At 37.0% G+C, this 25,879-nt stretch overlaps 1 protein-coding gene across 1 annotated transcript in view; it reads left to right on the top strand.

The window, feature by feature from the left end:
- Positions 1 to 4,854: 4,854 nt before the first annotated feature.
- The window catches only part of tmem164 (transmembrane protein 164), a 53,376-nt gene continuing 32,351 nt past the window's right edge, over positions 4,855 to 25,879 (top strand). The window contains exons 1-2 of the mRNA XM_088648964.1: positions 4,855 to 6,068; positions 24,434 to 24,483. Coding sequence (XP_088505090.1) covers positions 5,631 to 6,068; positions 24,434 to 24,483 — 488 coding nt within the window. The 5' untranslated portion in view covers positions 4,855 to 5,630. The remainder of the gene's footprint in view (positions 6,069 to 24,433; positions 24,484 to 25,879) is intronic.

The raw sequence follows: 25,879 nt of genomic DNA, 5'->3' as shown, positions 1-25,879 counted from the left end.
TACTTATAAGTCTTTGTGTTGCCATTTTATGAGAGCTAATATTGCTTTCAGTTTTGTCTTAAATCTTGTAATGACATATGTTCTCCTTTTTCTTTGGTTAGGTTCTTGTTTGACAGACCACCGAACTAAGGCTATGCTTCAGTTTCAGTCACATAAGGAGCGATTTGATGCTGTTCTTTGGACTTGCAAAACTATTAAGAGTCAAATTACTTCCTAGATAAAAGAACTTCTCTTCAATAAAACATATTTCATTCCCAGGAATTTGTTTTACTTTTATTCTCTAATTATTACAAAAATATGTGCTAATATGATTTCATTGTATTGTATATCTCATAATCCATTGTACCCAGATGATTTTCTCTGTTTCTGAAGCTCCTTTAATGAAGTGTGACGCCATTCTGCTCTTAAATTTAAGCACTGCCGCTGCTAAAGAAGCATAGGTCTTTGTTTTGTTTTTTTACAGGGTCTGAAGGATATCAGGTGAACCTGTAAGTGATTTCATTTAAGTTTCCCCTTAAGCTATTTTATGCAACCTTAACTAGCTTAGGGGAAATACTTAAGTAGTCTATTTCAGTCTTCAACCTTTGGGGAATTCTCTTAAATTCTTTTGTTCCATGTATTTTAAACATTCAGAATATTTTGAGCATAGAACTGGTGGAAATTGTCATAGTTAATCTATGCAAACTGTCATGGGTTTCTCTCCACATGGCTTTTCAGTGCTATCTACATTCCATGGGGCTGACATCACCTTCCGTAACAGGATCTGAGCTATTGTGACCCAATACACTGGCTTGTGCCCTATTTAAGCTTTGCAATTGTATTATATTTTTAACTTAGATTAAAACAAACCAACAGATGGAGCCAAAAACACTAATCCCTGTAATAAAAAAGGAGTGCAAGGCACGCACTAATAACATTAGAAAAATAGTTGTCTGAATTATTTAGTAGATGAAACAAAGATTCTGTCCGCCTAATATACCTGATGTGCTGCACTTGATTTTTCTCTGTTTACACAAAGACTTAACTGTTTGGGCTTTAGCTTGAATATCTCCAGATCTAAAAGGATAAAAATAGAACCCATGGACCAGAAGAGAGTGATCTCTCAATTATTGCTCTTCAAATGAAGAATCACTCTCACCACAGTAGGTGTCACAAACGGTGTAGGGCTGTTGAATTGACCTCATTGATAAAACCCTTTTACTTCAGTTCTAATTTTAATCTACCACATTCTACAAAACTGTTTTCTTCAAACTTTCAAATGAATTAATTGCTAATTCCCACTCACACATGTTTTTGTCTTCATATCATATGTGAAGAACAACTCACATCTACCAGAATCCACGTTTCTCATTCAAACCAGTACACATTGCCTGACTTGTCAGTTTGCTTCAGAAAAAAGGAAAAGGAAAAATAATAAGCATATTGTTAAAAATGTTAACCATGTTTATACATTGTTCAAGTAGTTAACTACGTCAGCATGCGAAGGCTGCAAAGGAACAAGTACAGATTCATTCCATGCTGAAAAGAGAAGAAAAGAAACACAACGTTTTGGCTGTGGAGCCTTTTTTGGGTGTGAGAGAGAGGGAAGTCAGCAGCTGATAGCACTGGAGAACAAAAGCTGGGAGTGTAGAGGAGGCGGGAAGCAGGCAGGAGCAGGAGGAAGCAGAGTGGGCACTCAGGTGGTGCAAAGATGAAAGACGTGAAGAGAGGTGTGAAGTCGAAACCTGTAAATGAATAGAGAATTATGTACATGTTTATATATAATTAAAAATGTTAATTAATACAGGGTGGCCATCTCTTTTCTTTTTCATTATTTCTTAGAACCAAACATAAACTGTAAAGTCTGGACATTTTTGCGAGGGAATCTTTTCTCAAATAAGCTCTTAGCAATTGCCAGTGTTGTAAATTCAGTCATTGTAAGTCAATTTAGCTGCTTAATTGCTCATTCTGGAATTTTGTGGAATAGTAGCTTTACTGAAGATTCATCACCAGGTGGTGCAGTTGTCATAACCCTTAACATATACATGAAGACAACTTCAGAGCTTCACAACTCAACCTGTTCACTGCAGACGTTAGAAAAGCAGCACTTTTGTAATATTATAAAACTATCTTTCTCAACATTTCTTCTTCACCCACATTTATTTAAAATCTAAATAAATGTTTTGACAGAAGTGGGATTCCTCCGTATTTTCTTTCGGCCATGTCTGAAATTATAATAACGTTGCTCAATTCCATGGTCCCAACATCAAACAGATTGTCAGGGTAGCAGATTACCTTGTTTTTCCAGCCTGAAGCCTAATTAAAGACTTAAATTGCACTTCCCATCTATCTAGGACTCAGTGTGAATACTTAGGATTGAATGAACGAATGAATCAAAAAGGAACTGCTCTTCTGTGTCTGAAGCAAATGAGTGTGTTATGACATCTGGACATTTGGTATAGTCTACATTATAGCCACATGATATTTCACCTAAGCATAAGCTATAAATTATTTAAACAATCCTTGCAGAGGCAATTAAATAACTTGGTATCTGCTTCAGACAAGGGGACACACTAGTGTGTGAGTACATCTGTTCAACTTCGTTCACTTGTCTGTCTCCCAGGACATGAAAACACCTTGTTTCCGTCTGCTGCCTCAGAAAGGAAGGAAACTCTATCAAGAAATCATTATCATTTAAACCTAATAAAACCAATTAATCAATTGTCAACTGCAGTGTGTTATACCCAACACTTGCAAATTTGTATATGAGAGATTTGTTTCCAATTACAAAAAAATGTTCGGCGCCAATGCTATAAATTGATACGCAAGATTCCATTGCAAAAAACTCCTCACACCTTATCTTTTTCCTATTTACCTAGCATCATCATCTTCATCAACACTTTCATGTTTTTCTGTAAACTGAATGCAGTACATAAATACCAGTCATTAAGATGGACTTGAAAAACAAACAAATGGATTTGGAAAATTTAATTATGAGCTATGGTTTCCAAAACAGACATATTTCATAATTCTACAGCTGTCCTAGCTTTCCTGCTAAGAGTATCTCCAGATGATATAGGACAGAAATATCAGCTAAATTTTTCTGAGATACATATACACTGAAGATTTTGTTTTAGTGAATCTGGGAATGACCTACTTTATTCTACCTTTATGTAATACATTTTATAAACAATGAAGAAAATGTTTAGTACACATGTTCTTGGATGAATGGCTATAAAACACTTCACAACCAAGGCTCATTTTAGAATTATAGTCCTTATTTTCCACTCTGTCAAAGTGGTGCATCCGGTATAAATATAGTCAGTGTGCTACTTGTATTAATGACATTTAATAATCTCCTTCTTTAACAGTCAAGGTGGGGCATTTAGTAAGGGGTTACACTGCTTTTGCAAAAAGGTTACTTCAGTGGACATTTTAAAGAAAAGATAGCAGTCACAATAGTAGGTTCTATGTCATTTAACTTTTCCTTGTGAAAAACACATTCATTTCGCAACTCGCCAGCGACAGCTGACCTTCTGATCAACATTCTAATAAGACACAAGCAATAGGTTTATTCCATGCTGAAAGAGAAGAAAGAAAACACAATAGGAGAGAGACAGGGCAGACAGCGAAGATTAAATAGTGTAGGAGAACAAAATCTGGGAGAGTGGAGGAGGCGGGAGCAGGGGAGAAGCAGAGAGGCCACTCAGGTGGTGCGAAGTGGAGAGAGGTGAAGAGAGGTGTGAAGTCGAAACCTCCATGTGAACAGAGAAGATGACACAAAACAAGTCTGTCATTGAGAGATGGGGGAAGGTGTGAACCAAGTTTCAGGATATTTTTTGTTTCTGATGTCTTTCTGCTATGGGAGTTGAGAAACCCTTCTTTGAGAACGCAGATGGAGAGACCAGTGTGATCATGGCCGTCTGAGGTGAAATGAGAAACTATAGGCTTGGAGAAATCTTTGATCTTCACAGCCCTAACATGCTCTCTGAAGCGGTCTCCGAGTCTCCTTCCAGTTTCTCCAACGTAGATAGCTGGGCATTTCCTGCAAGAGATACAGTAAATGAGGTAACTGGAGGTACAAGAGGTCGCCTGGGTGATCTGAAATTGTCCTGAGGGGCCTTGAATGAGTGTGGCGTTATATATGCATTTGCGGGTGATATAGCAGGCTCTGTTGCAGGGGAAAGTGTGGATAATTATTGAGGGCAGTCAAGGGAACTGTGAACAAGAAGGTTACGCAGATTAGATGGTCAGCGATATGAGGTGATGGGGTGGTCAGAAAAGAGGGCCCCAGTTGTCTGTTTCCTAATGTCAACGTTGTCTGTTGTATAATAAGACAACAGGTTTGTGTTAAATTAGTGATGTCAAGACTATCATCAATTTAGTAATGTTTGGATATCAATTCACTTTCATAACGTGAAACAAATCTCATTAAATAAACCTGTTTTTTTCTGCAAACCGTTCCTTCATCAAACCTGTAAAACCATTCCTATAGCTATATGATCACATGGTTCAAATACTGTTTACAATTTGCAGTACTTACCATTTTACTGATTTTTTAAATATATTTTTTTAAGATAAACGAATTGCTTGCGATAATAAAATAAATGACGAAAATATGGCATGTGAAGTGTAACTAATCCTAAATCTTTTTAGGGTTTTTTCAATTTATTATATCAGTGCACACATAGAGAATTGATCGTACTAGCCAGCTATTGCAACACATGACACACAAACTAGATTAAAAGAACAACCCTTTCACTTTCTCGAGTGGCAGTAAAACTCGGGTTTGAAGGGTTAATACGTTTTAAAGGGGCGGATTCACTCTCTGGTGTAAACCAATCTAGTGAGTCCTTTTTGGCATGACCGAGATGCTCATGAATATGGATAGAGAGAAACTGAACAGAAAATTGTGTTCCGGTAGTCAAGACAAATGGAAATGGTCTACATGTTAATCCGAGATACATGTAAAATGATTTCAGGGCATCACAAAGACTGAACTTCAATCATTCTTTTATTTTTATTTTTTTTTACTGCAGTTGGCCATTTCTTCATTTTAAATTGGATCTCATAATTCCACGCTGGTCCTCGTTGCACATAAACTGCTGCCTGCTGGTTCCGATCGGATTTCACTCGCAGGGCCCCTGTTTTGTCTGTTGCTCGTGAAATAAAAAAGCCGCTTTGGAGTTTCGAAGCATCATTTTTTAAATTTGGGACTCGGACAGGTTGCGCGGTGGCACACGCTTTCTTGCCAGGTCTGCAGATTTCTACGACAAACCGGCTATTTACCGATTTGGCAGGATTTTATTCAGTCACTTGGATATTTTTCTCACTGTTTTGCTTATACATACACATTTGCATATTTTGGAGCATTTTTTAAAAGGAAATGAATCTGAGTTCGTATGTCGTAATCTATCGTCATTTACTATAAAGAGCAGTGCTAGTCGTGGCATTCGTTTGGATTAGGATACACCTAGTATTAACCCTGCAGTTGCTCACGTTTTGTGTCGTCACCAATGAAATTTAAATCGGAACTAGATGGTTGCCCAGTTGTATAGCTTTTGACTTCGTTCCACCTGTAGCTTCTTTTCTCAGTTGTGATATTGACTGGGAATTAAAAATCTTTTTTTACAGAGGAAACTTTGCTTTTGATGTTTCGCCAAGAAGTCAATGTATTAGCTTTCATCCCGTCTTGTTCGTACCTTTTCCAATACGATAAGCGGAACATGTCGAGGTATAACATATACAGCCTCCTTGACTGGATTTACGGTGGGGTGGACCCGAAATTTGAGGGCAACGGGGGCCCCGAATGCGCGGCGTTTCTCTCCCCGAAACAGCGCCTGGGAGAGAGCTTGGTAATTATTCTGGTGTCCATTATAGAAATTACTGTGGCTCTAAGGAAAATCAGCCTTTCGAAAGAACTGAAGGAGATCGCAAAGAGAGGCGAGAAGATGAAGGAGGACAGTTGGGGCAAGAACCTGTTGCTCGTAGCTCTGTGTCTGACTTTCGGAGTGGAGGTCGGGTTCAAGTTTGCGACCAAGACGGTCATCTATCTCCTCAACCCCTGTCATGTTGTCACTGTGATACAGGTATGGTAATAAACAGTGTTATTCTATCCCAGTTTAATTTTGGCGATCTTCAGGAGGTTAATGTGTATTTCGCCGTGTTTTATTTGAAGTTAACAATTGCTTACGACCAGTTGTCCCGTGACGTAATCCATTCGTCCGTTTTCAACAAGCGTTTAGTCCAGTAAAGTGTCGTGAATAGCTGGAATAAAAGTATTAATTAAGCATATAATTACTATTGAAAGTATTTCTTGACTATAGAATTTCTACGGATGTGACTTTCATAAAGGTTTCCAATAACCTACTTACAACTACTATTGTAATCTAAAAAAAACGGTCAATGTTTGAAGGATGTGCCACTGCGTGTGACTGACGTTACATTCAATAGCTCTTGATGGTGAAGTTTCAAGTGCTTGTGTTCTTTAAAAGCGTTATGCATTACGTTGAGTTAAAGACTGAATTTAGCATAATTTACAGCAAGGTTGCCCATATGTTAGTGAAACAATTATTTAAGGAAAGTTTAAAGTACTTGAGTTGTTTAACATTTTAGACTATAACAGAATAAGTATGCTGTGTACTGTATGCATTTAGTTGGCTACACTTGTAAAATTTCAGGCTTTGTGAGTTTGCCAATAAAGCAACCTACAGAAATTTGGTTAAAGGTGTCTTTGCCACTCCACATCCCACACCCCCCACAAAGCTGCTACACCTTTCACAAATTCACGTTATATTCGGTTTAGATGGAAAAATATAGAAATATAGAAATATGTGAACAGTTCCAAATACTGCGGAATAAATCGGCAAAATGTATTTAAAAATCTACTTAGGTGACAAGATCAAAGTTGTTTTGTTACAGAAGATGGGAAGAATGAGTAATATAGAGTACTTATGTAGTATTCCTTTCACACCCTAATTTTACTGAATGTCATTACATTTGTTTGTCTTACATTTTAGGGATTCTTTCTGGAGGAACGGTGCTGCACACATTCATAATAAAAAACAAACCTGAATAGTTGCTGTCAAAGATTAGGGTTTTTTTTCCCATCAGTTGTACTACTTTTAGATTCTTTTGATCACACTGGTACATCTCCTTGGCTTTGAATCAGAGCATTTGGTTACATTTTGAAACCACATTCCGTAAATCAACTAAGCAGCAAAAGAAAGATCTCTCAGTTTTTACTTCTATTTCCAAATAAATACTTGCAGGCATAAATAACATTTTCCTGCTATCAAGTATCCATTAATTGGCTTAATTGTATTATTCTATCACATATACTAGTGATCCATTAAAATACTCTGGCATTCTAAGGCATTTGTTGCATATTGTGCAGTCATATGACCTGTTCATTACTCAAGCCTTCCACAAAACCTTTAATACAAAAGTAAACAGAAGCAGTAAGAACAGCAGTTTCAAGGATTCATTATATACTGTAGCTATTAGTCTGGGTTTATTATATAGGGAGCACTTCAGTATGTGTGAAAACTGAAAAAGAATGTAATCTGTAATCCAAACACGTTTAAAAGTTGTGCAAGATAATCAGGGAAAAAAATGCTTTTAATGTGAATAAAAAAGATGGCAATATATATTATATTTACTTATTATAAATGCTTTTGCAAAAGGTTTACTTCCCAGAGCCATTTGTGAACAGCAGTTGCCTTTTACACACTGTACAAATTAAGTGACTATGAAACTGTGTGAAACAGTGAATGAATTAATAAGCAGTTTGAATATGGGGTTGACCACACTTAATAAAAAAGCATGAATCTGAAAAACCATATGAATTTAGAGATCAGAGCTGCTTTTAAAAGGCTTGCATTGAAGATCTGGAATATTGCAACTAACCCAACCAAATATGGGAAATGGGATATGACTTCAATTTGCTTTACCTCTGTTACCTTTTAATCCAGTGAGCAGTTATCACTGTCGCAGCAGTGTGCCCTTACAGCAAGCAGAACTATTTTAATCAGTCAAAGACAGGATTGTTATTGTTAGTTCTTTATTTTTAGATCATGATAGCGTACTAATCACGTATAGCACACTGGATCATGCTACCAGCCTTCTGTGGACCTGGTTAGTAAATGACGGAAAATAAATTTTAATTGTGCGAAAGTAATAATAACTTAATAATAATAATAAAATAATTTGTAGTGACTTTCATGGTACATTATTTCTAGGCACTTTGCAATAAAATTATAAAACCAAAGAGAGAGGTACTACACTGTACCTAAATTAATACAGTAAATAATTTAAAAACTAGAGCCTAAATGTTTTAAGATGGGGTTTGAAAGATTATTTAGGCTGGGAGATCACTTACAGCCTCGTATCGCAGTGTTCAGAGTCTTGTGTTGGAAACTGAAAAAAGGCCAGAGTTCTGTTGTTGTGTGGTAAAAGTAGCCTTGATTGACTTGTCTTGAAGAGGAATTAATTTCTTGATTGCTTTATGTAATGCTTTTCATCCCAAATGATCCCAAAGCCCTTTCTGTACAGGAAGGGACTCACTTTGTTCACCCCTATCCAGGTGACTCATGGCAGTCATTCTAATTTAGCCAGGACTCCAGAGCTGAAATACCTTCTCCCACAAACAGTGCCTTGGGATCTTTAATGACCATGCTGTTGTCCTCTGTGCACTATAATGGGGTTTAGGAAAACTCCGTTCTGGGGTGGGGGAGAGTGGCACCAACTGGTCAACCAACAGTACCCACAGAAGCAGCCTGGTTTTCCTTAGAGGTCTCCAGTTTATCCCACTAGTGAGAAGACCCAGCCTCAGTTAGCGTCTGAGGTCTGATGAGCTCAAGCTACAGTAGAAGTAGGTAAGGTTGCTTTACATTTAAACTCTCATTTTCTGTTTTCTTAAGATTTTTTTAGAATACAAAATAAAATTGCTTTATAAGCAGTATTACAGTACAAATACTGTATACATAGTTGCACATGGTTGCATGTAACATTTTACGTTTTCAGTACCTCAAGTATTAAATTAAGATACTATCAGCTATTAACCTCAGTGTGTTTTTTCTACTTCTTTAAAAGCAAGGAATACATTTGGGGAAAACGTAATCTACAAATGTTAAGATTAATTGACTTTTCTCTTTTATATTATTTAAAATTATGTCTACACCTTTGTGATACTGTTCTGTAGTTTATGTAATGGTAAAAGGACATCAGTTTTAATGTGTTTTGGCATATCAAAAGAACCTACTGAATTATTGATTACACTTATAATATGTGAATAATGCATTTTTGATACAGTGTGAATGCAATTGGTTGATTACATAAACCTTTAGAAAAGTGATATTGCTCCGCCTAGAGCTAAATTTCAATTTGATGATTTTCATCAGATAAAATACAATTAGGCAACTAATTTGTGTTTGCTGAGAAAAACTCAAAAGATTTTAAAAGACATCTGGAACAAAGATATTAATATTAGCCAGACTGTTGTACAGAATCTTGGTTTCTAGCTCAGACCTCACTGCAGGCCAACTGCTCGGTTTACAATGATGTCTTGTTTAATGGCAGCCACCTACAAGGTGTGGGTGGTGTGTGTAAACTGAGCACAGGCCAACAATTTGTAGAAAGTGGCAGCTCACTCATATTTGCATAGCTGCATTGCTGTTCTGTTGTGAACTGCCAGTGTAGACTGCATCAATGTGGTATAAAGCAATAACAGTTAGCCTAAACATAATGTCCAACAAAAGCAGATGCACACTGATTTCAGATTTTGATTTTTCCATTGGTTACTTCTCATAGGAACCCTTTATTTCAAATTGTAGTGTAGTAGGCCTTATTCTTTCCATGCTTTTTTAATTTTTCTGCGTCTTTGCTTCCTGTTTAGCTCAATTAATGTGGTGCCGATAAAATTGACTGTTGTTAATGTTTAACTGTTTAAGGATACAAGTGAACATGACAAAGATGGAAGTTCCAATATAGCACAATGTGCTGTAACTGTACATGTGCAAGATACTTTGACATACAGTAGTGATGTGGAAATTGCATCAGCATATATCAGATTGTATTGGAATTGGTTTTGCAAGAAAAAATAGCTAGTGATTAAGTGATGTGACTGTGTTATGGGGCCTGGCTCTGTTGCTGATCTTATGTTATCTATATCACAGTGCAAGTCTAATCAGTTCATGGAGGAGTGTAATCAGTTGTTTATCTAACAAAACACCTCTCTATGTGTAGTGTAAGTATCATTTGAAGACCTTATCATTCTTTCAGTTCCTTCCTTAAAGCTGCAAGTGATCAAGATATTAGAGCTGTTTTTTGAGTCTATTTGTTTTAAATTAAAATGTAAAAAAGATAGGGTCCAATAGATAAAGTTATTTGGGGGATTATGATATATTTACATAGATACAGCTCTGTTGCCTCAAATTCAATTGAACCGATGAGACCTTCTTTATAATAATCAAATCAAAATAAGCCTATGGAAAGCCTAATTATTGTACTAGAATTGCTTTTCATCAAACATTTGTGGGATGAGCTGGGATAACAGTGGCATCTATGGCTCATAGACCAGTGAATCAAAAGTACATTCTTGCTATTTAGACATTTTCTTTTCTTTGAATATTAAAGTATAGATTTTAAATACATTTAAAAATAAAATGTTTTTTTTAATGTTTTATTTAAACATTTTTGGTGTCATTTTGATTATAAAAGAGAACAACTCAATGGCATGTTGGACTGAGTGAACGCACACTGCTTGCTCTCTTGCTGTCTGACTGGGGTGTTCACAGCCAGCAGTTTCTAACTCGGCATGGTGTTACAGCCAAACGCAGGGTCTTCTGGTTTCTCACTATCATGTGCAGAATGTGCACTGACATTTCTTTTGCTTCTGGAGTGATTACATACACTGTTCTGCTACATGGATCGAGTCTTGGGAGCTCACTCCAACATTCCACCAAGTCCTTATGCTGCTCTTATAATACATGCTTCTCATAAGAGAATTGGAACAGAATTTTATCTCCAGCCTTGTGCAAATTATGTTTCACTGATGTATAGTTGTTTCCAGCTGAGGCAACGCAAGTCTACTAGTTTGTGACTTTCATAGTAAATCCTCAGTTGATCGCTTATGTTGATAACGAAGGTTAATCAACGTAATGAGTTTACCAGATGTAAATGGACAATAAAAATGTCAGTGCATCTACTATTACTGTAATTTTCAAAATAGCTTTCATAACTGCAGTCATAAACGATAAGGTTCTTTTGAAGCTCAGTATATCTTGCATATCTTGTATATCTGGAAAGAGGGAGCAAGAAATTTTCCTCTTTTCCTCTACCGCATTCACCAGCATGACCACTGGTGATGAGCTGTCATCTGACCAGCACAATTACAATAATTGGGCAGGTGAGTAAGAGATCTGTACCTGCTTTCTAGAAAAGGGAGCAGAGCTTCACCACAGCAAGAGAGGGACTGGGAGCTAGAATGAGTGTTAGTGGGCAAAGACACATGGATAATTAATTAACTTTGGAGAACAGGTTTAGCATTGCACCTTGGCGAAGCATTCGGTTTAACTGTTTTGATTGTGAGTTGTTTCTGTTGTTTATTATGTGGACCAGTAAACATCTTAGCTGCTGTGGTTGATACGGAGAGGCTGGAAGTAATCATTTATAGCTCAGATAAGAGTTAAGGCTTTTGTTTTGGTTAAATTATGTTCTGCATAACAAAGTTTGCATGCGTGTGTGTCTTCTGCGCTAAGTGTCGCCCCACTCTATATCACATTTTATGATCTAATGTCTGCATTCTGGATAATATACAGAGAAGCATTAAGAATACAGCAAATGAGTATTGAATTCAGTCACATTTGTTGCATTTTTAATGTCTCTCTGTATACCTTTTTAGAAAAGCCTGTATCTTCCTCTGCAGTTCAGCACTGTATTTGTATGTTTTGTTTAAAATTAAACACTGCGTTTTCAGTGAAAATGCAAGAGGAGGCATGGGAAAATCCTGTACTTGCACAAATTGTGTTGTAATCTGTGCTATTTCTGGGACATGTTGCTGCAAAATGCAGAACCTCGCCCAGTGAGAATAGAATGCTCAAGTTCAGACCTTCAGGAATAAGGAATAGTTGAACAATTGCATATAAATTCTTGACACTACTTATGAACTCAGTCTGGCAAAAATTCCTTAGTGGAAAGCTTTGATGGGTTTTTCTGTGAATGATGCAGCACAATATGCTTTTGTTCTCAAGTTGATCACTGTCATCTACTTAAAAAGCGAAAACGGCTTAATAAACCCAGCACATCCTGAGTCTCTTAATGTTTTCAGAGTTTATTTTTATCATCAACCTAATGAAGTGGGGAAACATTTACGTGCTAGACTCTCACAATGGGAACAGTACGCAAAATGTGTTGTTACCAGCGTTAATGCCAAAGAACGTGAAATGAAGGGTCAATGAAAACTTTTAATCTACTGTTTCAATGACAAACGGATAATTAATGTTTCGGTGTGGGTAATGTGTAGTGACCAGATAATTATATAGTATAAAAAATAAAAGGAACGTTGTCTGAAATTTCACTGAGGGCTTACATTTTAAAATATGTTTTTAATCTTTTTACCCAGGCTTGCTGAGCAGATATGGTGAAGTCAAATTGACTTTTTAAAATGGTATTTCCTGCTGTTTCCAGATTGGAAGTGCTCCCGATGGCTATGGGTACTCAATAACGGATGCTTGTCTAGTGCAGGTCAATAGCTAATGGAATTTGTTTTTTTGCTAAATGTAATTTAAAGACCTTTTCTGAATGGGAACAATGGCTCTGGCACTGTTTCAAAACATAGGTTTTAAATTGGGCCTTTGGATGTAACAAATAATTTGTCAATTTGTCATTGTTAAAAAAGTGTTTTAAAAAAATAAAATGACATACCTGATCTTTAGGTGAGTTGAAGTCCTTAATGAAGGAAACCAGAGACTTCTTTAAAAATATAGCGATAATTCTTGTTTTAATGAGTGCTTTAAGATGATATCCATCCATTTTCTAAATACTCTATCCACTACAAGGTAGTGAGGAAGCCAGAGCCTATACTGTATGGTTCAAGGCAGGATACACACTGGATGGGATGCTGAATTTTTTAAAACTGAATTGAGCACTGTATTTTAAGTAATTGTAAGGCAGGTGAACCTAAACATCAGATTATAAAAAGCTGGTTTAATAGAAATAGTTTAAAAACCTACAGAACTAACCACAGTAGAGCACTCTGTTGGGAGGGTGCTATTTTGTTTTGAAAGAATTTTTTCTTGTACATCAGAACATGACTGTTGCAACTACTTATAGTTTGCTCAAATAATTTCATGTAGTCCAGGAAGGCTTCTTCTGCATATTTAAGGAAGTAATCAGAAAACATTTTTTACAGTCTCATAATGCACTGTAATCTTATCTAGAAATCTAGTTTTAATAAAGCAGATTGTTTTGAGGCAAGTAGACATCAGTGTTCTTGGAAATGTACTTGGCAATTTCTTGGAGCTTTGAATTGATTTTTGGAAATTAAAGCAATTTTAGTAGGGGCATAGTGATTAAGAATTATGCTGTTGTCTGGCACTGGAGCTGCCTGGAAATTATATTTTTTCTCTTAATCCTTCTGAACAGAAATGGCTGACAGAGTGGTGACTTACAAAGTGTTAGTGATTTACTAATTACCACCAGAGAGGTGACAGAGCAATTAAAAGTGAAACACGATTTCTATTCTTGTAACAATATACACAAATATCCCTTTATTTTTCCTTTTGTTTACAGTTATTAACTGTGTTTATGAAGCTGCCTGTACTTGACTTTGTTTAATATGCAAAAATATATTTATCTGGTATCTCAAAACATTTTAATAATGCAAATGGAAACTAGAGAAAGCAAAAAAAAACCCACCAGCTTCTTGAAGTATTGTATCAAGTCAAATCTCTTGCTATGCGGTAAGCTTGTGTCTAAGGCATGACTTCTCCAAGTGAGCTGCAAGAGTAGCCTTATGTGGCCTTAGGATGTGGGTCAGAGATACTGCGAGTTTGCCGTTTCTCTTTACTTCCTCTGACACTTTTATTGAGAAATCCAGGCAGGTAGGGTTACAAAGAGGTCTGATCTGTGGGGGAATTGGAGAGAATTTCTGCAGATTGAAGGCCAATACAGTGGAGCTTAAATGTAAACTGGAGGGAAAATTATGATCAGTTAAACTCAGCATTTTATGAACCGTACAGTAGGTGTGAGTATGTGCGTGTTTGTGGGTTTTCCTTTCAGTGGACTGACGTCCCATCCAGGGTGTATCTTGCCTTGCACCAATTGCTTGCCAGGACACTCTCCAGCTCCACTGCAGCCCTAATGTGGATGAAGCACTTAGAAAATGGATGGATGAATAGTTTGTTAATCTGTGTGGTTTAGTAATTAAAACTAAAGAATTGAAGAAGTAACCTTGTGAGTTGGCCAGAAGAAATGCATTTGTTTATTTGAAAGTATCCCAAATTAATTATAAGACAACACACTGATGGTCTCACAATGCGTAGTTTTAGCAAAGAAAGCAAGTCCAACAGTCCCACTACATAGGGTATGTATGTGGAGAAGTGAGAAATTACTTCGCAAATTGAAGTAAGGGAGCTAAAGTGGAATTTAGCTAGGACGCCAGTTTTAATACCCCCTCTTGTATTCTGCACATTCTGTCATGGGATCTATAATGACCAAGTAATCGGAACCTCAGTTTAACATTTCATCTGGTGGCTTGTATCCTACAACAGTATTTGCCCTGTCATACTGTGGCATTGGTATAAAAACTGCTGTCCAGAAGGAAGGAAGGAGTGTCAGCATCTAGCCCACCAAAACACATACAGCACCAACATGGTTTTCCTTAAAAGTCATCCATCTCAGTGCTGACAAGTGAGACAAAATAAAGTTCCAAGTTGTTGAGTATCATTCTAATGACAAGTCTTGGCGTTTGCAGATTGTAAAATGCCCAAGAAAGAGCATTTTGAGCTGTTCATGAATCAAAAGCGGACTCATAAATTTCAAAAGGATGAGAGCTGAGAGTTATAATTGTAAATTCATGGAAGTGAAAGGACATTCTGAGAACAGGAGGAACTCATTTCCTCAGAAGGTCATGGGGTTATGGGTGTGTGGAACAAACTGTCCAGTGTGAGCCACTGGGAGTATTTTGAGTAGAGTCTTCATGTGGTTTCTGGATCATGGCCTCCTCTCATCTGTAAATGGTTGGTGAATGGTTTGTGTTTTAGGAGTAACAAATGAGAATAATTTCTGACAATGAATGGGAGTGAACCACAACAACAAAAAAACAGGCCTGGCTGTTTAATAAAAATAAGTCTGCGGTGTTTATAACTTAAGATGTGTTTTTTTTATTGAATATCAATTATTTAAAACATAAGTAAAACAGTGATATATTTCCAAAGCTGCATTTTTACAGATACTGTATGTAAGGTCATTAGCATTTACCTTCCTCCAACAGCTGTCATAATTCATAATATCCTCTTTATGAGTTAGTCACTGAGTTAGTGTGAAACCTCCTTTTAGGCATAATCCTGCTTTGAATTCAAAGTCTTCCATTGGGAGCACTTCAGAATAATTTATGAAGGATTTGAAGCTGACATAGTAGATGCCAGACAGTTCTCCAAAATATCTTAGATACAAGACCTCCTTGCATACAGTACTTTTTTCCTCCCACTCACTTTTTATTCTTTTTTCCATTTGTGAGAATTGTGATTGTGATGTTGGATATGATGAATAATTTAAAATTTCATAGGTGCAAGCAGTGCCTTTGTGCATGGTGAAGAACATTTATTAGAAGCCACCTGACTACATCCTTAAATAGTTTTAACTATCCAGTCTTAAATGAAGGTATTTATAGTAGCAATTTCCAGGTATGTGGACTGTTTCAATCTTGTATAATTTTTGTTTATAGTTCTTTGGTTTTTGTTTTTAAGAAAATGTGTAACACTAAAAAGTTTCTTGGAATAACTGCAGTATTTTTCAGGTGTTCTTATTCTGTTGTGTTTTCCCTCTGTCAATTTGCCAAAGACCTTTTCTCTTTGAAAGCTTTATTGTTTTTTTGTTATTTAAGGAAAATGTACTGTACTTGTATCCCTTTTCTAGAAGAACTGCCTGTGCTTCCTTGATCATAAGGTAAATAGACCATGAGCTGGTGACCCATTTTACTGTGAAAAACTAAGAACTGGGCCATGTTGTCCTGATTATACAGGACATAGAAGTTGAAGTGCTACTTAATGAAAATCACATTATGTACCTGGGATGCTGTATCTGCAAGCTATTCTTTGCCGTAGAGTAGCATAGAAATCGGCTTTCATACGGGGGGGGATGTATCATGTGAACCACCTGGAAAGCAACATAATAAATTATTTTTTTTAATTCTGAAAAGTTTACCTGTATTAAATAGGGTTTGATGTACTAGAAAGTATATTTTTTGTATATGTATACCTTTAGTAAATATTAGTTGGAAGAATATATGGAAAATAAGCCTTTTAAGCCTTTTTCACCATCAATAAAATTGTTAGCAATTGAGCTCATGCTAATCCCATAATTACAAAATATGTATATATATATACCACTTGGATAGGTGTGGTAATTTTTATAAGCTAAAACTAAATTGAAACCATTTCCCTTGTACCTGGTTTTAGATGCACAGAAGTATCTCTTGCAAATGACTGCATTCTTTTGTAGTGGCTTGGCAAGAGGTTCTGTAGAAAGAATCCTGTTTCATCTCACTGCAAGTTCATAACCAGCCAGATTAAATTACAACCACCACAGACTGAACCACCCGCTGACAGTCTGTTGAAGTAAAGCTCAAACAACTAAATAAACACCCTTTGATAAATAAGTCGGGCTTTCCTTTTTTCTTGGATTTTACTATTTAATGTATTTCTAAGAAGTATCAATATTAAATTCAATACACGTATTTGATCCGCTCATGGTCACATGCACCTGTAATGCTTTGCAAAAGTATATAGCCCCATACCATGATGTCCCACTGTGCCAAATTATAAATGATGTATACACATCTTTCAAATGAATATTTTTATTGAAAACACGAATTCACTGTCCGAACACTTTTATGTCTTGAAGAAATTTAGTGTAAATTAAAGACTATGTGCAAATTAAAGTCTACAAAAAAAATATTTTGACTGCTTAAGTATTAATTTTCTTTGTTATTTCATTTTTTTTTCAGTTCATTTGACTAGTTACACAATTAGTTGAGTGGCCTCTGTCTGTGTGCAATAATAGTGGTTCACATAATTTACCTACAGTATCTCTAGATACCTATCTTTGGAAGGTCCTTCACTCAGGTAGTGAATTTCAGTCAAAGATACAACTATGAACGCCAGGCAGTTTTTGAAACAAATCAACGTTAGAGTTGTAAAAAGGCACAGATCAGAAAAAGGGGTAAAAACAAACATTTCAAAGATCCTAAGTGGTTTTTTTAGCATGGTGAAGATTATTAAGAAGTGAAGAGTACCCAGACACTGCCTTGATCAGGCTGTCCCTCCAAATGGAGCAGCTGGACAAGAAGAAAAATGGTTAAGGATGCAAAGTATCATTCTTATGACAAGTTACAAAGTAACAGTTCAATGGCTGAGATGGGAGAAAACATCTAAGGATCAACAATATCCTGGTCTCTACATTATTGGGGCTTGTATGGAACTGAAAAAAATAGCATAAATCTTACATGGGGTTTGCAATGAAGCACCTACAGTAGGTGGCACTGCAAACATGTGGCAAAAGGTTCTGTGGTCAGACAAGACATACTGTAAGTGAAACTTTTTGGTCTGAATGCAAAGTGTTAAATCTAACACAAACCCAGGATCGTGCATCACTCACTCAGCACCATTCGTGCTATCAAGCATGGTGCTAATTAATTGCTTACACTTATATAGACACTCCACTCAAAGTGCTTTACAGGTAATGGGGACTCCCCTCCACTACCACCAATGTGCAGCATCCACCTGGATGATGCGACGGCATCTATAGTGCGCCAGAATGCTCACCACACATCAGCTATTGGTGGGGAGGAGAACAGAGTAATGAAGCCAATTCATAGATGGGGATTATTAGGAGGCCATGATTGGTAAGGGCCAATGGGAAATTTGGCCAGGACGCCGGGGTTACACCCTTACTGTTTTCGAGAAATGCCCTGAGATTTTTAATGACCACAGAGAGTCAGGACCTCGGTTTTACGTCTCATCCAAAGGATGCCACCTTTTTACAGTATAGTGTCCTTCACTATACTGGGGCATTAGAACCCATGTAGATCACAGGGTGAGCACCCCTTGCTGGCCCCACTAACACCTCTTCCAGCAACAAAGTTAGTTTTTCCCAGGAAGTGTCCCATCCAGGGACTGACCAGGCTTACACCTGCTTAGCTTCAGTGGGTTGTCAGTTGTGAGGTGCAGGGTGATATGGCTGCTGGCAGCATTATGTTATAGTTTTGCTTCTTATTGGCAGGGAATGGGATACTTGTCAATACTCATGGGATCATAGATGGAGCAAACTACTGGCAAATCTTAGAGAATAAACTGCTTCATGCCTTGAACTGGGACAAAAATTCTCCTTGCAGCTGAACAATGATCCCAAAGCTACACAGGAGTACCTAAGACTAAGAAAGTGATTGTCCTTGACTGGCCCAGTAAAAATCACGACTTGAATCCTGAGAATATGAGAGAAAAACTGCTTTTCATAAGCATCCCCCAAACACCTTGAGAGAGCTTGAACAAATCTGCCAAGTAGAATGGGCAACAAGTGCATGAAGCCAGTGTGCAGTTGATAGAGACTTAAAAGACTCGTGGCTGTAATTTACCGCGAAATGTGATTACACACATTTTGAGTTCACAGGCAGTCAACATATTTGGGTTTTGCTGACATTTACTGTAACGTTTCTTACTCTTACAAGTCTTACAAGTATGTATTCAGACTTTGCATCATTTTGTACTTTCACCAAATGGGACATCATAGGAAATGTCTGAAGAATACTTTTGCAAGGCACCATGTGCATGTTTTTAAAGCTTCTTCATGAACTATTTTGTTTGGCTTTGTTTTATACCTGAACAGTAAGCTTTGTGATTCAGCTGCTTAAAATTTGCATTTACAAATCCAAACAAGAAATAACAGGCCGCACTGTGAACAAATAGCAGAGCGATATTGGTCAACATCCTGTTTCTTATGAAGTGCTAATGTGCTCACAGAATTATTATTTAAACAAATGTAAACTTCACACAAATATCTGGCAATTGGTTGTTGGCTGTGTGCAGCAGAAATAATGGAAGTCTTTTATGTACTATAACATTTGTGTAGTATTTGAAAATCTATGTTTTGTGGGTGTTAAGTTATGTGTGTAATTACAGATCCAGAGACCTAAGAAGAAAATACTTGCATAATAGTTATTTTTTTAACATTAAAGCTTAACAGTTAAGCCATTACTCTAGCCTGATATTATAATTGAGATTAAAATATATTAGGTGTATGTTCTGCAGTCATTTTGGGCGTAGTATTTAAAATAGTTTATGATTACAATCTCACACCATCTTTTGTGAAATGGAACTGCCAGTTCACACCAAAGACAAAATAGATACAAGAGCTACACCCCACTGATAAGCACCAATTAAGGCATCACTGTGCTTGCTTCAGCAAGCTCGTCTATTTGCCCTTCATTTGCTCGTCTATGGACAGCATGTTTGCTCCATTGTACTTTTTGGACAATCAGTCTGTATAAACCTATACACATTTTGCACATATTTTATTGTTTTTACAGTGACTATGATCATCACATTTTGCACACACCTATGTATTTATTTTATATTTATTTTGTTGTCTTTTGTTTTATAACTATTTTGATGTCTGTTTTTGCTTGTCTTGGGCTGGACTGCTGTAACACATCAATTTCCCTACGGGATTAATACAGTTTTATCTATCTATCTGTCTGTCTATCTTACTAAATGTCCGACTTATTGTTGATTTGTGAAGCATCTAAAATTGATAGCATGTTAGAATTTAAGTTTTTGATTGAGTTGTCTTTTATGGACGCAGTAGATGTACAATAATGTAACCCAGACTTCAAATCACATGAATACTATGTGTAAAGAACTTGCAGATCAGACTCAGTCTGCTGTAATGTTAGAAAGAATGATGATGTAAAGGAAAACATAAGTGTTGAAATGTTTCTCTGCATGCTTCAGGTACATGTTTTTCTGCATGCTTCACTGGGGCATATTGAGTCTTAGGGGTTTATAGACAGAAAACACCAACAGGAAATAAATTCAGACTGCATGGAATTATTGAACTAAAGGGACAGATGGCTTGATTTGATGTCTTGTGAGAAGAGCATGTCGTGCTCCTGTATCTCAAGTCATCGCTGAACATGTATTCAAACATTAATATGTGGGGGTGCAGGTAATCATTACAGCTAGGGCTGGATTGTGCTAGAGGTGTTCTCTAGTTTTGTGGTAAGTTATTATAACTATACACAAGAATAATGCACCTAAAATGGAGTTATTTTAAAATATTGAAATTAAATGGTCTAACTGCAATTTTATACTAAAGGCAAATCATGCAAAGATCTGAAATACTGATGCTCACCTCAAGGTTTATTCTTGTTTACCCTGACTAGGATACTTGTTTAAATGGAGCTAAAGAAGAACTTAATGAGTGGGGAAAAAAGCTTTAATTGCATAGTATTACATTTACAGGCTTTTCAGGTCTTAATAAATAAAGACACACAGAAGCGTGAGTGTACTTCTATTTCAAATCTGGAATAGCTCCAGCTGTGATGCGGAGTGCTATTTCCATACACTGACATTATTCCAATCCGTTCACCTCCTCATAAGGGAAATATTTTTTCTTAGTCTGTCTTGAAAGAACATGTTATTAGTCATTGAAAGTCTAAATTATGGGTTTCTGTAGGTAGTTTACTACAGCTAAATTGATTAGTAACAAGACTTTCATTGTTTCCTGGTGACTTGGGAAAGTACTAGAGACTTGGGAATTTTAATCAAGTATTGTCCTAGGAGTGTGGAATAAATGTGCAAAATACAGATCAAGGAATCATTGTAAGGTTAAATATTAATCATGAAATGAAATTCAGAGTTAGTTTCAGGTATGATCTCCCTAGGTATTATCACAGTTCCGTTCCGTTCTATCCGTTCTATTGGAATTAGGTCAGAAGTAAAAGCTGGCCATGGTAAGACCATTATATTATTTTTGAGAAGTCTAACTATTTGTAATACTAGTACTGTGTGGTTTTGCATTGTAAAGTCTGCATATTGTTCTACTGAAAAATAAACTTTTCTGTAATGGCTTGTAATTGTCAATATAATGCGGAATAGTATCGCTCACCAATGGCGTTCTGATATTAAAGGTAGATTCCTTTCCATGCATTCCACAACCCCACCAGTTGGCATGGGCAACACAACCATTAATATACTACAACATCACAACATGGTCTTCCATCAGTTCTGTCAAAGGAAAAATGTCATTCAACAGTGACAAAATCCACCCCACCACTCTCTCTGCCCCCACCTCAGATATTTTTGGCCCTTAGAAGATGGCGATAATCTCTCAGCTGTTAACATGCTAACTCTGAATGGTTACTGGGCCTGCTGATTATTTCCATGCAGACGTCAAGCTGCGTTTATTCTGCTAATGCAACAGATATTTCTTTCTGGAAATTCTGATGCCGTAGATGCCGAGATCCAAAAAGGATTATAACAATGGCTCAGAATGGATTGATGGGGCTAGTGCCCTCTTGCCTTTCACAATGGGTCGTGTTTCTCACAGAGCTGATTTAATTGGGCTGATATCTGACTGCATAGTGTTTCATCCCCCATGCAACGTATGTCCTCAATAATGCTGATGACAGCCATGTGATCTTTCTCACTCAAGCAGTGACGATCATATCTTTTGCTGTTCTTCCTTTAATTAAAACCATATCTTTTTCTGTTATGATGGACTGGGTGGAGAGTGGACTATACAGTTGTTGCCTTGGCCTCACAGTTTCTAGTCTTTCATGTGGATATTATTGCTTTGTATAAGTCCACAGTGCACTGCACCAAGCTCCTGCCATTATAATGGATGTCTGCAGTTTTTGTGTTCAGTAGTCTAATCTTAGCTCCAGGAGCCTCATCTCCCTAGAGCCCTTCTTCCACCTTTCTTTTTCCTTTGTTCTTTTTTCTTTTATTTCTCGTTGCCCCCTTTGTCTGGCCTGTTTCTGTAATAAGCTGTCTCGGTGTTTATGTATGTTCTTTTGTGTGTGTGTGTGAAATATGAATTAAAATGCAGGCAATTTAAAAAGAAATGTATTTGTAAAAGAACTTAATCAATTAATTTTGGCCATATTGACTCAGTTCAAATACCAAATGGAGACATACATTTTATTTGTATGAAATCGCATAACCTGTACTCAGTATTCTCTCATTTCATGGAAGAGTACTAATCTAATGATTAGCAAACCTGTCTGCTCACTATTTAAAATGCAAGTAATATTACTGGAACGTGTCCAGTGGGCTGTTAGGTTAAGATGTACACTGTTTTAATTGTGCTCAATTAAGGCTCAAAATCCCCCTTATGGGAAAAGGGTAGGGCTCACAAGGTCATTTGTGAAGGCCTGCCAAGTACCATTGAGCCAGTAGCTACTTTTGGCTCACAGAATGCCTTGCACGTGGCTTAATTCATTGGTGCTGACAGCAGCTACAAATGGACAACTAAAGTTTTGCTTGATTGTGTCATGCAATGACATCCTCTGTGAGTTGTCAGATTAAAGACTTCACACTAAGACCCAGGGGAAGGACAGCAAAATTTTCCAGCTGAGAAAAAACAGTTAACGGAGATCAGTGTTAGAAGTTAGTCACCTCTTGGTATTTAAACATAGCTCTTGTATTGTTTCTACATTTCTTCTTGAAAATGTAATGTTTGAATGTGGTAAACTCAAGAAGAAGTCTGCCGCTGTTTCATTTATTTTTGGTTCATACATGTTTCAGTGTCTGTTCAAGTGTTGAGTGTTGTTGACACAGTGAATAGTGTTCACGCAGCTTGACGTCTTAGTGTATTTTAGTCAAATTCTTGAGATAATGGTCTCTGAAACTGGTGAACTCTTTGTTTTGATAAATGTACATTGAATGTGTTTTTGTAATATTAAATATAGGATAAGAAATTAGCAGTGTCCTTAAGAAGGAAGTAATTGTATACCTACTACAAATCTATCTCAAACCCACAATACATTTGCTAAACTATTTTCTGTCAGTTACCTTAAACAGTATTAGACTATAATTACTATTTATAAACTAGTGTAGAAGTTAGAAAGACACATAAAAACTTTTATTTTACACATTTCTGCTCGAATTTGGTACTATTGAATGTAGTAATAGCACATCAAGTTATTTTACATCCCATATTTTATGTATCTTTTACCACAACTTGCTGAAAACTTTAACAATGACTTAGTTGTATTTGCTAGTTGTATTGCTTTAGTTGAATTAATTAAAATTGCGTTAAGACTTATACTATGTAATATAAGACGACAGTACAGCGAAAATGTGTAAAAATTAGATTTAAATGAGTTCAGAAGTAATTGTAAGTTTTAAAAGATTTGTGTCCTTTTCAGATTATTTTTGTTGGAGGAGAAATATGGACATATTGTAACAATATTGAGAGAAAGGAAATAAAGTAAGAGTCACTATCTTTCACTTTCTTTGTGCCCTGGTTAAAGAACAAGAGGAAACACAATTGTCATGCTTAAAGTAATATTCAGACCTACTGTACTTTGCGGCCTGCCTTGATAGTATTGATTAGTTTTGCTGGGAAACCTGCAGCACACAGAACATTTGTTCACAACCTTGGGTAGTTTGTGTATTGTCACAGCTTATGTCTGTGGGTCATGTATAGAGGAGCACACAAGAGAGCAGGCACAGCCAGGCATGGAAGAAAAACAACCAGGATTGACGGTCTAAATCTGTGGTCAAGCAAAGTCCACAGCCGAGTAGTTCAAGGCACAAAGGCTAAATCCAGTAGACGAGGTCAGGATGAAGCTAGAGTTGTGAATCCAGATAAAACACAAAGCAAGGAACACGAGAACAAGTGGGAACTTGGAAGGGAACAAGTAGGCTCAGAGCACAACCCTACAAAAGAGCACAGGACACTTCCAAGGCAGATCTTATATAGTGTGTTCCTGCTGAGACAGGTGTGTTGGTAACTTATGCACAGGTGGAATGGATGTCACACCTGAGCCCATACTCACAGCAACTGGCTGATGAACAGGTGAGTAGAGGCTTTGCCAGTTCCTGCAGTGATGCTAGCTCGCTCCGCAGTGCTCGAGCAGGAGCAAACATGACAGTTTGTTATCAGAATCATTCCTTTTATTTAAGTTCCATCTCTGACACATTCCCTTAACTTGTCCTTTATCTCCTCACAGATCTTCCTCCTCGCTTGTCCACCGTGTAAAACTGCAATGATCATCTTCAGGTGAGTAAGTGCAGAATTTGAAATAGTACAATGCCAAAGGAGGTCTGAAGAAACGTTATTTTTGGTTGTGTAGAGCCTGTGATCTTCACAGTGAAAACAATGCTTGAGGATGATATATTAAGTATTTTTGTCTGTTTTATGTACTGTAAACGGTGTCTGTTTACTTTGGCCTTTACAGCAAACGCTGAGACATTTTTTTTTCTTGTGAAATTGTTTACTTACAGTACCTCCTCTTATGTCAATTGGCATTAAGGGCAGCTACTGAATGAAGATGTTTGATGTGTCTCTCCAGGTTTTCGATGACATTCGATTCTATGCTATGTTAAACATAATCTTTTTTCACCCTCAGGCATACTGAGCATGTTGTCTTTGTGATGACTCTTTCATTCCTCTAACCTTCTGCCCCTTTTAATGATGGTGTGAATGAAGTCTTGATCATTCTGAGTGAGTCTCTTGGTTAGAGGGTTGGATCTTGGCCAGGATATTTGTTTTCTAAGACTGGATGTATGGAAGGAGTACAGTTCTGTGGTCATGCTCACTCATCTACCAGCACTCTGATTTATAAGGGCACACAGCTGTTATGGATTCAAAGCTTTCTTTCAGTATTGCACTGGGCTGACTTTCAAGTTCATGAAGGAATTCAAGCTTTGTTCAGTCAGTTACCAACAGTCTGTCTGTCAGTCTGTAGATAGATGATGGGGACGAAACATCATGAACCATTAATCTAGTTTGCTAGCCAAAGGCATTTCAATTCTTTTCCCATGAATTCTAAGAAGTGTGACAGGACCGCAAGTTCAATTGTGAAGTGTATAGAAGAGAAACCCTCTCACTATTCTTTGCATGTCCTTTATTGTGCGTTACATTACCTAGTCAGTGGCAATATTCAGAAGGATGGCTGCCATAACTTTAAAGCTCAAGTCACCCAGACCAACACTACAAAAGAAGATGGGTTAAAAACTGTTACTATTCAGATGCAGAGTAGCAACCCATACTGTATGTTCCTTTACAGACTGTCCCTGTGAAGACTGTCAAACTCCTTCTCGACATTGTTACTCCACACACTGTTCAGTGACAATTTGCCGAGTATAAAAATCTCATCTAGGTATCGCTAATGTGTGAAATCCAGCTTCTGTCTTCCTTAAGAATTTATGTACAGGTTCCAGCTATTGCTGGACTATAATCTTATTCAAAATTTAACTGGACATTGACAGTGACTTATTACAAAATCTTAAAAACCTGACTTTAAATGACACAAAAAGAGTAAGATTAAAAAATGAAAATGGAATATATGCAGTTATGTTAATTAATTCGTGTTATAATTAATTCTTGTGACATTTTGCCAGTTTGGCTTGAACACATAAGTGTATTGAGAGGAAATGTTGGCCAATCAGATTCT

Source organism: Lepisosteus platostomus, chromosome 10 (genome assembly GCF_059453375.1).
Source record: "Lepisosteus platostomus isolate fLepPlt1 chromosome 10, fLepPlt1.hap1, whole genome shotgun sequence".
NCBI classification, from domain to species: Eukaryota; Metazoa; Chordata; class Actinopteri; order Semionotiformes; family Lepisosteidae; genus Lepisosteus; species Lepisosteus platostomus.
Note: the sequence above shows the minus strand (reverse complement) of the source record. Positions and strands in the feature narration are given on the sequence as shown.